The 15,910-nt window shown below is 35.4% G+C and overlaps 1 protein-coding gene across 4 annotated transcripts in view; it reads right to left on the bottom strand.

The window, feature by feature from the left end:
• LOC139964922 (choline/ethanolamine transporter flvcr2a-like) overlaps positions 1–15,910 on the bottom strand; it is a 33,595-nt gene that overhangs the window by 4,952 nt on the left and 12,733 nt on the right. For 2 of the 4 annotated variants that reach the window (XM_071966991.1, XM_071966990.1), the window contains exons 3-12: positions 14,792–14,933; positions 13,853–13,990; positions 12,466–12,533; positions 8,729–8,832; positions 7,271–7,381; positions 6,073–6,178; positions 4,769–4,880; positions 3,748–3,794; positions 2,874–2,960; positions 466–559 (exon numbers count right to left, since the gene is read on the bottom strand). In XM_071966991.1, the coding sequence (XP_071823092.1) occupies positions 466–559; positions 2,874–2,960; positions 3,748–3,794; positions 4,769–4,880; positions 6,073–6,178; positions 7,271–7,381; positions 8,729–8,832; positions 12,466–12,533; positions 13,853–13,990; positions 14,792–14,933 (1,009 nt within the window). The remainder of the gene's footprint in view (positions 1–465; positions 560–2,873; positions 2,961–3,747; positions 3,795–4,768; positions 4,881–6,072; positions 6,179–7,270; positions 7,382–8,728; positions 8,833–12,465; positions 12,534–13,852; positions 13,991–14,791; positions 14,934–15,910) is intronic. The other 2 variants (XM_071966994.1, XM_071966993.1) reach the window with 1 other exon arrangement.

The raw sequence follows: 15,910 nt of genomic DNA, 5'->3' as shown, positions 1-15,910 counted from the left end.
GTGGTATGGTTTCTCAATATTTTTCAGTGTTTACCAAAAGCAACTCTACATATAAAAAATAGTTGGCAGCATTCATCTTTTTGCATTGTATTAAATATCCATACATAAAATAGATGGCAGCAGTCACCTTTTCTTATCCTACAAAATAAGTGAAGTCAACAGCTTCACCTTCAAGTTGTGGCATGTACTACAGGGCCAAAGTATGTTTACAAATTAATGCTTCCACAAGTATCTGTACTCATAAACTGAATAAGAACTTGTGTCACATGGAGTATTTCTTTCATGGTATAGTAAAAATGCAAAAATTTAACAATTTATTTTGTCATCAATAACAAAGAATGTTTTGTAATGCCAAAAGCCAGACAGCAATTTACCTTTAGTTTATTTGACCAGAAATAGGAGAAACTATTAAAGCCGGCTCTACCAAAGCACTTTTATAAATGACAAGTTCCAAGAAGTACTTACTTTCTACATGAAGCACTACATCCTCGTCGTTTATTTCTTTATGGCTCTTATCTTCATACTTACGAAGTTCTACCATCTCCTCTTCATTCTTCAGCTAAAAATTTGGAAAGGGAAAAAAAAAAAGATTTAGAAACTGCTCGAATAATAACGAACATTTATATTGCGCTGGTATCCATCAAGAAGATGATCCATGACACAAGGTTTCTGACAGACCAACATCAATATCTTGCTTTTAACTGTCAGTACTTCCAATGGTACAGTGGTGTATGCCATTCCCAAGGATCCACCAGTCTGGTGAATGACAATACTTTCACTTAATAATCTAGATGTAACCCAGAAAGTGGTCAAAGTAATATAAGTTTGGACTATTTTATCACAACTCAGTGGAAACATTGTATATGATATCACTACTAGGCCGACTCACTCAGTACACAGGAGGCTGAGGAGGTAATATAATAAACTTTCCTCTCTGGTTAGCTTTTACCCTTTTTTTATTTTATTTATGATCAGTATATCAACGAAAGGTTTCCAGACCTGCCCTGTAGCCCCAGCTACTTGATGTACTGATACCTAACTGTACTATATACAGTGTAGTAGCTGTGCCTGGCACACACACGTTCAAGTCCTCAGCATCGGAGTCCGAGTCAAAGTTTGAGTCCTGGAGTTCGAGTCCAGATCCTTCGTTACTCAAGCTTGCAAGCTTAAGCTGGCTGATACATGCCCCAGCTCACAACAATGCATAGCTAAACTAGGAAATATCCGGAAATTATTTCTAACTATTTGTGAAGACTTTTTTAAGTTTAAAAATCTTAAGAATATGAGACGATTACTATGGTGCACCTGTTCTCGTGAGATGAGTCGAAAAAATGAAAATGTCTGAGAAGTAGCAGCTGTTGAAGAAACTTACCTACAATGTTTAACTCTATCCAGCAATGATTGGCTAAACTATGCCAGGTTAGTCATAAAATGATTTAAAATAAGCTCTTCTACAAACCACCCCTCCAACCTCCCCTCACCCCTGCATCGATTCCAACAGACTAATGTAACTTTCCCAAAAAAATTCTAGAAGGTTTTGTCCCTTTAGAATGTTGAAATGGTGAAGAAACACCCAATTGATGCAGTTCAGTGATGTATCATGTCTGAGAGACGCTGTAAATGTAAAATTCTGATGACAATTGACTAGCGTCTTCATAACTTGGAACCTTATTGTTTTGTTTTTTCTTTGTTTTTTATTTCAAAAGCTATTTAAGAAGACAAACAAAATTCTAAAATTTCATGTAAAAATGAATTGGTCAAAAATATTTTTTCATGAAAAAAAAATAATCTTTACAATCTGATGAAGTTTAAGAATGTATCTGGCAACAACATAGTGATCAGGTGACATCACCATGGCAACTGAGATGAAAAAGTCTGAATGGTTTCGTAAACATTCACATACTGAGTACATAAGATGACATAGCAGTTGCTTTTCTACCAACCAAATATTACGAGCAGTGTTAATGCATGATGAAATGATATTAATTTTTATGTTTTTTCCTATTTTTCTTCATTTTTCCTTTTTCTCTTCACTCTTATTCTCCATGTATTTCCTCTCCCTTTGCACGTTGGAAAACTAATGCTGAAAGGATTCATTCCCGACCGATGTAAAATACTCACACTCTGACATAATTGAACAGGTTGCCTTCCAGCTTTATGATTTCAATGCAGTTTTTTTTGTTCATTATAATAAATTTCTAATCTATTTTATTAAAATAAAATAAAACTGTTAGCAAACTTGCTTATCCACTAGAGCCTGTGTAAGAGAATGAATTTTTAGCCTCTGAAGAAGATCCTGCTAGGATCGAAACGTCAGGCCATCTTAATTTTAAACATTCTATTTTATTAAGCAATTTACAAAATAGTTAACAGTGTAGCTCCACTAGTCATGTTTAATTTCAATGATGAATTAATAGTCAAATTTATTAAAATTTCCAATTTCGTTTTGTCTAACACTAATGGAAAAGTGTCTAGGTGATAATATATTAATGATTGAATAGTATATTAAGTACTCGCTCATTAGCATTCATTAGGTGGATTCAAATGTAAGCAGGATCACTTGGTTAGATGAATTGCTGGCCTATTTTGCATAATACTCGGTAGGTTTGGTTATAAACTTGCCAACCGAAAAGCAAAAAGGCTGTTTTGGCAGTCTGTCATGCCATTAATTTTTTTCATTAATAAATATTAAGATAAGCAATTGTCTTTAATATGCTGTCATTTCACTCGATTATGATTTCTAAGCAATGACTTGAATCACTTCAATACTGCATCATGATTGGTTGAAATGGTTCATGTGAGCTTATATTCTAGCTGATTATGCTGATGGTGAGATGGACACTGGTATTCAGAGTCAAGTATGAATGACATACTTCCTGGCTGGGCACCGGGTCAATCTCTTGTTTATCAAACCCACTGTTTGTTTGCTCTTCGTTCACTGTACTTGTATTAACTGTGTTCTGTGTTCATTTCATTTTGTGAGAAAAAAAACAAACATGTTGCAAAACTGTTCAAATATTTCTATGTAAAGAAAACAAAGTGACAAAAATTCACGAGCCTAGCATTTTTCATAATGAATGACATTTCCGAGTCTCGAATGACTAATCTCATTTCATTACTTCTAGGATATCATTTTTGGGAATGACATTAAAACTAACTTTGTCAATTATGGATTTGAGTAACACATCAGCTTTTGCATTGACTATTTTCCAACCCTCCAATTTTTTTTGTCGAACTCTTTTGATTTTATTCAGCTTTTACCAAAATTGAATAGAACCAGTTTAGAACCAGTACACACAACACACACACCCAATTGACGACTACGAACCAGCTCCATTAGATACGAAAATAACTAATTAAAATATGTACAGTTATTATCAAACTTACTGGTTGCCTGACTTGACGCGTTTTATATTTTCTTTGGTAACAATGTATATATTCCATGCTATTAACCGGGGCAATGATACGGGCATATGGGTGTGTTTTAATATTTTACATATCAAATATGTGGGTAGGTGTAACAACTTACAAACAGAAACATGCGGTAGACATTTCTCAAAATAACAATTGGAACAGACCAATTAACAGACAATTAACAGAGTTCAAGCTAGTTCACAGAACAATTAATCACAACAGAAAAGAGAACTAAATCATTAAGGGCTGACTGTCAGAATTCACCAAAAGCTCAAAACAGCTCAAAGTCAAATTTACGGTAAACTCTGGACAAAGTTGGCTCGGCTTGCTTACCTCTTGCATTTCAGCACGTTGCCGTCTGAGATCAGCCTTGATGCAGGCTAAAAAATAAGACACAAGGGAAAAACGAAATCATAATAATAATTAGCTTCGGATTAATTCAACTAGAAAGTTAATTAACAGAATAAAAAACATCAACAAGTCTGTTAGGCTGTCAAATAGAAAGGAACTTGCTAAATTTTTCTGAATTTCCAGAAGTTGTTCAGCATTGCACAGAGTTTGTAATTTTACTCACACATTTTAGAACAATTAACTAGACTATATTCTTCGCATAATTCGGTGTTTCTTTTGGTCCTTGGGAATTACTCAAATGAAAACATCCCTGAGATTGGCCCAATCACCTATAATCTTCACTCAACACACAATCAACTCTGTAGTTTCCTTCATAGCAGTCAGACTGCTGACCTTCGATCTCATATCCTAGCCAAAACATACTTCAAATTATGTCTGTCACTAAGACAAAGGATGAAGCCAGAATGATCCATCTCCTAGCCCAAAACATTCTTTAAATTATGTCTGTCACTTAGACCTAAAATGATACCCAGAATGCATCGGCACATGGCTTTACGTTAACTACTTATCTAGGGTCACCCATACATCTGGATCTTCCTAGACATGTTAGCTTGTGTAGGCAAACTAAAGAAATTGTCAATAATGTCAGGTGTTTTGAAAGCAGTTTCTGATAGAGTATATGTAAGGACAACGGAGAAACCATTCTTTTTTGGCCACAATGGTTTGATCCTCTAGCGTCTCAGAATTCAGAAGAGAAAGGCAAATTGTCAACAGTAAACAAGTCTGACAATCATGTTGATCTTACAGTCACATGGCATTTTAACTTCAACCCTGGTATCATTTTCACAAATTTACACAAAATCACGCTTTCAAAATCACTTTTTGTGCCACACTAAAGAGAGGGAGAACCACTCAACTTTCGACCCACCCAACTTATCCTGCAGATAAAAAATTGTAAACTTAAATTCATCACGAGGACCGATTGGATAGAAGAGAAACTCACCAGTCAAGACAGATCCAATCAAGAGGGAACCGGTTAGAATCAAATTTCCAAAGATGGCATCTTTACTGGAAACCACCATGCCCACCAAAATGGTGAACGGTATCCCAAAAGCCTGCAAAACAAAACAGCTGTTGTTAGAGGCTTCAAACAGGGCAAGATAAACTGCAGAGACCTCTAGGAATGTAAACCAGAGAGGGTATCTGGTAGTGATATTCAGTATTAATGTAAACTAGATTAGACGGACTGAGGGATTACTCCTGAATGTGTACAAAGCAGGCTAACAGTATATATACACATGAGCAGAAGCATTGAATTACCTGAGCTGAAGCATTAAGAAAGCATCAGGAATCATTTCTTTCTTTATAAAGGGCTGAATAACCTGAGCTGAAGCATTATCAGGAATCATTCTTTTATTTGTTAGGACTGAATAATATGAGCTGAAAACATTAAGAAGCATCAGGAATCATTCTTTTATTTGTTCAAAGGACTGAATAACAGGAGCTGAAGCATTAAGAAGCATCAGAAATAATTCTTTAATTTGTTAGGACTGAATTACCTGAGCTGAAGCATTAAGAAGCATCAGGAATCATTCTTTTATTTGTTAGGACTGAATAACATGAGTTGAAGCATTAAGAAAGCACCAGGAATCATTTTTTTATTGTTAGGACTGAATAACCTGAGTTGAAGCATTAAGAAGCATCAGGAATCATTCTTTTATTTGTTAGTACTGAATAACATGAGCTGAAGCATTAAGAAGCATCAGGAATCATTCTTTTATTTGTTAGAAGGACTGAATAACATGAGTTGAAGCATTAAGAAGCATCAGGAATCATTCTTTTATTTGTTAGGACTGAATAACATGAGTTGAAGCATTAAGAAAGCACCAGGAATCATTTTTTTATTGTTAGGACTGAATAACACGAGCTGAAGCACTAAGAAAGCATCAGGAATCATTCTTTTATTTGTTAGAAGGACTGAATAACATGAGTTGAAGCATTAAATAAGCATCAGGAATCTTTCTGTTTTTTTAATACAAGGATTGAATAACATGAGCTGAAGCAATAAGAAAGCATTGAGGAATTCTTTTTTTTTCTTTAATAGAAGGATTGAATAACCTGAGCTGAAAGCATCAACAAAATACCAGGATAATATCCTTCTTTGATAGTGGGACTCAAATTAACCTGATGCCTTACAAAAGCATTGAGGGCGATAAACTTCTTTGCTAGGAGGAATTAACCCGAGGTAGAGTACTAATTAAGCACTGGTATCATATATATCGTTCCTTTCGCAAGGAATAAATTTACCTGAGCTGAAGCGTTCAGGAGACCGGACGAAGTTCCCTCCGACTCTGGGTAGGTCAACTCTGCAGCATATTCAAAGCCTAACGGTAGATATCCTGTCATGAAAAAACTGAAACAAAAGCAAAACGTCATCATTTCGAACGGACCAGAGTGAGGTCCCTCCTGATGCGAGGTAAAATAACATCGGTGGTGGCCTGCTGCATCTACTTCCCACACTAGGGTCACGTTCCCCAAAATGGTACCCAAAAAAAAGGCTTTCACAGTGGGTCGCGAGCCGGGTAGCAGTGAAACAAGAATTTGATCATCTTTAGACAATGTATCTGATTGAATCTGATTGGTTAAAACCTTCTTCCTGTCAAGTGGTGATTTTTGTTTCTCAAGATTTAATGAATGTGTGTGTGTTTTTATTGTTCGCCAAACTTTCGGTCAATGTCGGAATCTATTACAATAAGAAAAGCAATCATATGTGTACAGTGAAACCATCAATCGTCTGGGAGTATTCATTTTTAAGATTTTTCCTAAATTTTATTAAAAATAAATAAATAAAATTGTGCAAAAATAATGATCAATTTTAGAAAAAATTAATATTTTGAAAACCTGAATAATAAAACCAAATCTTCAATACACATAAATTAGTTGTTTCAGGGAAAAAATGTAATCCACTCTTGTAGTGCTAAAGCGATGCAATCACAAGACCAACGGACATCCCTGAGATACCGTTGAGTATACTGAAATACTACACTTAGATACAGTATTAAATATTAAATATATATTGCCTGACAAGGTAAATATATTTCAGTTCAGTAGCATGACACAAGTTACTGTAAGCTTATGGATATCAAATACACATCACACTGAAACTACAATTTGTAAATTGATTACGCTAACAAATGCAACCAGCATATGCTGCTACTGACAATATTTGGCATTTCTGTTCAAACAAGGATGATACCCTGGCTTTTAATTAGCATATATGGACATGTACTGGTAATGCAGTAGTCTGGTAATGCAGTAGTCACAACACACTGAGTATAGTGGAAGTGCAAATCCAACAGAGGAATAAAGAAAGTTGATAAAGGTTTTTAGGAAAGTGTCTTGCTGTCAGCTTGGAAATATCATGTCCTCTCAGGGAGGGAATGGGGGTGGGGGGGGGTGAGGGATGGGGTGCAAGAGGCTATGTAAATCACAGCAAAACCCTTACCCAAGAAAGCTTGCAACAAGGCCAACGATCCACAGCTGGTCTAACTTCATGGATGCTGTAAACAACGCCATGCCAGTTAATGAGAGAAGATAGACAGCTATACAAGTACCCCTAAAGAAAGATAAATAAATCAATTAATTAATTAAATTAACGAGAACTTTGAGAGAATTCTATCAACTTTATCATGAAGAAACATTTCGAAAGATAAGTACAAATCTTTCAAAAGAGCGAAGGAAAAAAAATGTCTATTTTACAATCTAGATCTGCGAACAATGGGATGCAATCCTCAAAAGAGGTATCGTTTTGTTTATTTCTGCCATTAAATCACTAGCATGTACATTGGTAATAAATAGTTATATCAATGAGGCAGTGGTACCAATAGTAAAATAACTTTTCAAGTCTTACAAATTATAGATTGTGAACATTTTTCGGGGGATCAAAGGATATTTCCAGACATCGAACACTTAATTTATATGTATTAAAAGTTGGAAAGGTGTGTGTGGAGGGGAGGGGGGGAGGGGTCCAGGTGGGTAGTGGCTTACTCTTTGTGTAAGCTCTGGGGTCTTGAGCCTAAAAGTTTGGCATCCACTGAACTAGAGATTTTGAGTAGGAGAGAACTCTGGCGATAACTTGAATAAGTAGGGCAAAGGGCAGAGGTCACTAAAAGTTCATCAATTTTACTAATCCAGATAAAGATTTCAATAGATCAAACCAATAAACATTTTTCTACCTTTATCACCGAGAGGAGGTTAAACGAACAAATTAATTGATGAATATAACTCGGTGCTCAGCATTCTCTCTTTTGTAATTTTTTCTTTTACGTTATCCCATGGAAAACAGCAAATTTGAAACATTTTCTCAAATGGTTGACTTTTAACTTAATAATTTATCTGACATGACAACCTTGTTCTACTCTACGGCTGGCCTACTGAAGTAAATTCTCTCAAAATCAATCACACAAACTACTGAAATTGCATAGCTTGGAAATAAGGAAATTTTTAAAAACCTGCATAAATGGTCCTTCATATTACAAATTAATCCTTAAAATCTACCCGATCCAGAAATTTGTAATGCATGAATAAATTTCATTAACACCATATTCCCCATTTTGGAATTTTTTTTCCCCTCAAAACAATGAAAGAAAGAAAACAGTTAGCAATTTACCGTTTTCCATTTTTTGTTTTAGTTTTTTTTTTAGGGTATTGAGTATACTTTGAAGAGCATACTTTACTCTTCCCACCTGGGAAAACAAATTTGAACAAATCATGCATACGTATAATGTACGACAGCCTGTGCAATTTCTATGTAAAAGTGGTTTCTATATCTTGAAGAACAAGACAAGCAGAAACCTTTTCCAATGTAAATAATGATCAGTGAAAGTGGTGTCGTTGGACTAGAGTGCTTTGTACCGTTTGGTGATAAAGTTGACTCGAGTACTGAATTATCAATTGACGATACCTGTACGTTCTGGTTTTATCAAGCCAGATGCCAGCTACAACAGAGCCTACGATCCCTGCTAGGACCAGAGCAAGACCAATGATACCAATCTGGACTTCAGAATCCTAAAGAAGAACGAATTGAAGAAGAAGGAGAAAGAAGATGTAAGACCACAACATAATTTAATGTTTAATATTTTATATAATATATTTTTATTTTATTATATATTAATAATTGATTGTTTGATAAGACCCAGAAGACGTCTTTCGATACCAATCTGAACCCATCTGAAGAAGACAGGAGCATGTTTTTAAAATTATCACTTTGTAACTGAAGTACATATGCAAGGGCCACAATGCTTCATAAAACCAGAACCCTAGCAAACACTTCAATATTACAGTTCTAAATATAAACATATTAATTCCTGTCAAAGCATGAAACATAAAATTTCATGTACGAATAACCAAACAAATAGATCTATAAACCAAATATTGACGTTGAAGAGAAACATTCAGGATTTTAAAACTAATGACTATAAGAGCATATATTTATAAATATATATATAGATATATATATATGAATGTATATATGGGTGTATGTATGTATACATGGTGCCAGTTTGCATAGACAAACTAAAAAAGTATTATATATCAGCCATGTATTAAGCTGTACCAGGACATTGATTATAATACAAAGTTTAGGCAAAATGGAGTGAGTAGCAACATCCCCATTCCCAATTATATAACATTATTTTACTTGCAAGTTCCATTTATAAGATTGACCTGCATAAATCTGGGCTGCTATATTATCTCCAATGTATGAAACCATGCACGCTGAAATATTTAATTTTTATATTTACAAAATCTAGTGGTACCATCACATTTGTCTTTAACAAAGTAGAAATTACATCTTATTTTGCATACACCACTATCTCTGACGCACTCAAGTTGTCGCATGATTAACAGAGTAGAGAGATGAAACCTTCAAATAAATAAAAGATCAACAGCTCCAGGCCTGTAGCCGGACTGGAGCACAGTTTACCTTCAATCACATGCAGACCACCCCTTCCCCCACCCCCGCCAAATTCATGTGAGCTTACACCTGCACAAATAGCAGAACATGTTCGTTATGCCCCCGCCTCAGATTGTTGCGCCCCTCAAATTGTTGATGCACCGTCCCAAACTCTGAATTACTGGCTAATGGCCTGAACGACTTAGAGCAGCTTATATGGTTGTTAAATGTAACACATAGATCTCTAAGTGACATATTGTGTGCTATCAAGTTATGTGTGAAATAATTACATGGCTTGGCTTGAGTTTTAATACACAAAATTGGCAGCTGGGACAGAACAACAGCTAATAACAAAATTCAGTTTTAATTTTTTACAGCTAAGGATGTTCATCGTTCAAGTCCAAATGGGAACGCCATTTATTGCATCAAGTATTACATGTAATGACCCTATAAAATAAGTATACAGCTTCTAGAATGCTACCATATATAGCCTTTCAATCATTGTTGGCAGCAAATAAAAGTTACTTTGAGTTTGTTTTCAGATGTTATCAAGATGCTTTCTTTTTTCAGTCAAGGCTTGTGTCAAACCAACTGTTTCTTGTTTATCTATCCCATGGTTGAGACTTGACTATGGCCATATATCATACTCAGAATGCAATCATAAAGGTCAACCACTCTATCAACAAAATGGCATCTAATTATCTTCTTCAAATTTTATCTAAGCAATCTATGAAACAAATATAGCATATTATACTGTTTTGACTTCACCTTCTCCTCTCCACTTGAGAGATATTTGTCCACATCTCAAATATCTCACAGCTACGTGGAACAATTGAAGGACTTGTGTGAAGACAGACATTGCAGGCTCTTAATAATCACTTAATAATTTTTAGTACAATCACGAATCTCTTATGCTTGTTAAAGAGATTCGTTTCGGTCTGTCATTCATATCTAACATTTTCCAATTCAAACTATTACATTAAATCATTCAATCATGTCAAAATAGGGCAATGTTCAATGCCGACTAGCGACGACTTACTTCGTCTCTGAGAAAACTGATGAAATCAAAAACTGATGATTGGTATCAATATTTAAATGTGCATAACAAATAAATCCACTGAATTATTATTATTATGATTATTATTAAATCCACAAGATGATCAAATACACGAAGGCAAGCTGGTACTCCTGACTAATAAGTGCTTGTTGGCTGAGTGTTTATTCACAGTGTTGATTCACAAGGTACCTTGTAATTCAGAGTTTACACGACTTGTTGCGACGACCAAGCAAATGATATCAAATATTTGAGATTTTCAGCACTAGTAGCTGTCATGAATTTTTTGTTGTGAATGTAACTGCTTTTAGGAATTGCCCAACTTGCAGAGAACAAAATAAGAAAACATACTTCAGAAATGTGATTGACTACAAATACTATCTTGGTTCAATCATTCAGGCAGTGTAATAATATAACCTAAACATTACAAGAAATTCATAGGACCATTACAAAGAGAGTTTTAATGTATCCTAAAGTCCTCAAGTTAAATTAGTCGTAAATTGGAAACATGGAACAGACAAGTCCATTCAATCTGGTGTATAAACTAAAAATACATTGAAACAAGAATTAAATTTAAACCAAATTAAAAATTTATATTTTTATTTTTTTAATTTTTTTTAAAGTTGATTAGAACAGAACTTGTACCAATGACATTAGAATTACCATATCACTATTATAGGTAATAGTGCAGTTCTTGTGAAGAGACAGGTGATCCAGTGACCATTCAGAATACAATATAGCAGACAAACTGTTCTTTGCTTAGAGATTATAATAACCTATAATGTATTTAAACACCCCATCAACCTTACTCAGTTTATACGATGCTGAAGTTTCATAAACAAGAATGTGGGCTACCTTTAATACTACACTACCAATCTTTGAACACACGTAACAATCCTTCAAATTAATTACCTTGCCAAAGGCTTTTGTCTCCTAACTTTACGTGTCTTATCATGATTTCCATAAAAAATATGATGTAACAAGTCTCCATCAACAAGACTTAATAATGTGCTTTTGTGACATAAACAATGTCAGCTATGTTTACTGTCATGCTTTGAACATATATGTAACACTCCATTAATTAACACTTAAAACAATTTTCATGTCTTAATGTTACCTGCACTATAGTATCATGCCATATAGAGCATGCAATTTAACACTCCATTGGTTGATGTAGTCTCCAATAATTAGTTCAGCCATGCATTTTTAATACCCCCTGTACGTAATAATCTTTTCCACAAAATGTAATCAATCTTTAGTATTCAATTTCCAGTCCAATTCCACACACATGACTACTCGATGACTAATTCATCTTGTAGCCAAAAAAATTCAACAAACCTCTCCCAGGTTATTATTAATATTTATAAATGACAAAGTTGCTAACTCTTCCAGAAATAATCACCAATTTCCTAAATTCTCTCCTAGTATACAGCATGGCTGTACCATTCGTACGTAGCTAAACAGTACAATGGACTCAGATGATGATTCAGTTTCGTCTATCAGCTAGTTTTAATCTACAATCTTTTGCAGTGGAGGACTTCGCTTCCATGCAAATCGCAGTTAACGTTCTTTCACGTTTTTTAATATATAGATGCATACAAACACTTGATCATGTGACGAACTGGTCTCAGAGCCTGTGAGGAAATATGGCATGAAATATTGAAGGGCTTGAAGAATAGGAAGAAAGGTTTACCGGAAACTCTGAGAGAACAATCTGGTTGAGAAGAGTTCCGATGGCGTAATAGCAGCCAACATTTATACCTGAAATATTGAAAGAAAAAAAGGAGTAAATCAGACAACATGATTTAAGAATGAAAGTCTACAGGTGTGTCACTAATGTTCATATTAAGTTAATTTACATTCATATGAATTATAATCCATCTCAATACAAACCAGTAAAAGAAACTACAGAATGTAGACACACAATACCTCACCACAGTAGCAATACAAGATACAAACAGATAAAGAATACTGTACTTTACCATACCTGCAACATAACTGCAGGAAACATAAAATACATACAGTAATAGAAAGACAGACACAATACCTCACAATAGCTAATAAACAGCAACATAATAGAACGGCAGATACAATAGCTAACAATAGGTAAAAAACAGCAACATAAAATACATAATAGAAAGACAGACACAATACCTCACAATAGCTAATAAACAGCAACATAATAGAACGGCAGATACAATACCTCACAATAGCTAATAAACAGCAACATAATAGAACGGCAGATACAATAGCTAACAATAGGTAAAAAAACAGCAACATAAAATACATAATAGAAAGACAGACACAATACCTCACAATAGCTAATAAACAGCAACATAATAGAACGGCAGATACAATAGCTAACAATAGGTAAAAAACAGCAACATAAAATACATAATAGAAAGACAGACACAATACCTCACAATAGCTAATAAACAGCAACATAATAGAACGGAAGATACAATACCTCACAATAGCTAATAAACAGCAACATAATAGAACGGCAGATACAATAGCTAACAATAGGTAAAAAACAGCAACATAAAATACATAATAGAAAGACAGACACAATACCTCACAATAGCTAATACACAGCAACATAATAGAACGGCAGATACAATAGCTAACAATAGGTAAAAAACAGCAACATAAAATACATAATAGAAAGACAGACACAATACCTCACAATAGCTAATAAACAGCAACATAATAGAACGGCAGATACAATAGCTAACAATAGGTAAAAAACAGCAACATAAAATACATAATAGAACGACAGACAATACCTCACAATAGCTAAATAAAGAGCAACATAAAATATAAAAGCAGGTGGACAATACCTCAAAATAGCTAATATATGCAGTAATATTAAAGTACAGAGGCAGTCAGATAACATTACATCACCATGTGCATAAGCTTTATATGCAGTGACACAGAAGTACATGGGACAATACATCTCCAAATAGCTATTGTGGTGAGCTATGTAAACTACAGTTTGATCTAGGCATTAATAGACAAATAACATAACACAGCTTATCTGCTGTAATATATACACTACTGAAGGATGGACAATACATTACCATAGCTTATAAGCAGCAATATAAAGTTTAAATTCTTTGACAGCAACCATATAGAGTCAATGTAGCTTCTTCCCTCTTTCGTCTTCTTGCTCTCAAGTTGAGCTCTGCTGGGCGGTGATGGAGGCTTTTCCCGATAAACTACAAGCCGTAAAAGAAAAGAAATGACGAATAAACAGGACCGCAATTCTCTCGAAGTTTGTGATCGGGAGAGAGAGGTTACAAGAGGTATTTTTAACCGTGATAAGATTGAAAGCCCACACCTTCATTCATTTATGTTAATTTCTGCCCTGATATGCAGGTCTAATCTAAATAATAACTACTGTATCTAGTGACTGGATAAAGTCCTCATGCTCTATATGGCTAGATCACTATCAGTTCCTGTACATGTATGGTCCATTTAGTCCATATATGGATGCATCATGCAATGTTTCAATTGTTCATATATTTCCAAAACTCTCTCTCTCTCTAGTTAAATAATACATCACCAGAATGACCAGATATCAAGTTGAAAAAAAAATGAAATTGGAGATGGGTGGAGGGAGGGGGGGGGGGAGAGGGGTTGAGCACAGACCTGGGAGTAACATTATGGTTATACCGAGAGCGAAACACTAAAATGTTGTCATCTGTGAATCCAGGTAGCTTGGCAGATCTTATTGTTGATGGGGATGGGGGGGGAGGAGGAGGAGGAGGAGGAGGAGGAGGAGGAGGAGGAGGAGGAGGAGGAGGAGGAGGAGGAGGAGGAGGAGGAGGAGGAGGAGGAGGAGGAGGAGGAGGAGGAGGAGGAGGAGGAGGAGGAGGAGGAGGAGGAGGAGGAGGAGGAGGAGGAGGAGGAGGAGGAGGAGGAGGAGGAGGAGGAGGAGGAGGAGGAGGAGGAGGAGGAGGAGGGATGGAACTGAGACCTGATAAAAATGGAATGGCATAAATAACCAGTGTACTCACATAAAATGATGAGTAACAAGAGGACAGTAGTCAGCAAAGCTGTAGCTAAGAACATCGTCTTCATCCCCCTCTCAACGACTGTGATATCATCATCATTCTTGACAATGATTGGTGGCAGCACAAAGCCAATAGCAACACCGAACTGTCAACAGGAGAAAACAACCATCTAAGGTAATTTAGACAAATCACATAGATGAGATCACTGGTTTAAAGAGGTTATGAAATGGAAAAAAAAATTCTTTCTCATTGTATTCTGTATACTCGTAGCTTTCCAATGATACCCAATTTGTGTCAAACGAAGCTTGCATCCTCGAGGAATAAACGATCAAAAATTCGAGGGTAATATAAAGTTTCGAAAAATTGTTGTATTTACGGTAATGCGGCGTGACGTCAGTCAAGGAACTCAGCTCACTTCCGAGACGCTATGTTTACATTCTTAAACATCTGAGAACACACAACATTACACTGTTACAGCGCTCTGTAGTAATTGAGATTTAGTGTTTGGAGTTTTGATTTTACGTAAATTTATCTCGTTACTGTTAAATATGCCAAACCGATATGTGGTATCAGGTTGCTCCACCACAAGTAAGACGGATTTCTACTGCAAGCTTTCCCAAAAGATGACAGAAATCGAAGAATTTGAACACGACTCGCTCAAAACACTACACATGCACAACATTATGAGTGCCTGTAGGCCTATACTGTTGCCAAATTATTTGTTATGACCATAGCCATGGCCTCCTTGATACAGCAAATGACGTTTTTTTGTTGGTTACCTAATATTTTGCACAAAACTTAAAGCCAGTTGGTTTTAGAACAATCAATTCTAGATCTGCAAGTTTTCTATTGTGGTAAAACTGGCGTTGTGTTGTGATTTTACGTAACAGTTGGATGATACAATTACATGGGCTAGCCTGTTATACAACATCTATTAGTTAGGTCTAGGGCCATGTTACCAGTACTACTATACGGTTGCACTGTAACAGAATGTCACATTTTCCTTGCACTGTAAGACACAAAATTCTAGAAGCTTCGCTGCGAAGTTACGTAGCAGGATCATCGACATTCGAGATAATTTGAATCATATGAAGGTCTTAATAACGGTGGTTTTGTTTATGC

This window comes from Apostichopus japonicus, chromosome 23 (assembly GCF_037975245.1).
Source record: "Apostichopus japonicus isolate 1M-3 chromosome 23, ASM3797524v1, whole genome shotgun sequence".
Taxonomy (NCBI): domain Eukaryota; kingdom Metazoa; phylum Echinodermata; class Holothuroidea; order Aspidochirotida; family Stichopodidae; genus Apostichopus; species Apostichopus japonicus.
Note: the sequence above shows the minus strand (reverse complement) of the source record. Positions and strands in the feature narration are given on the sequence as shown.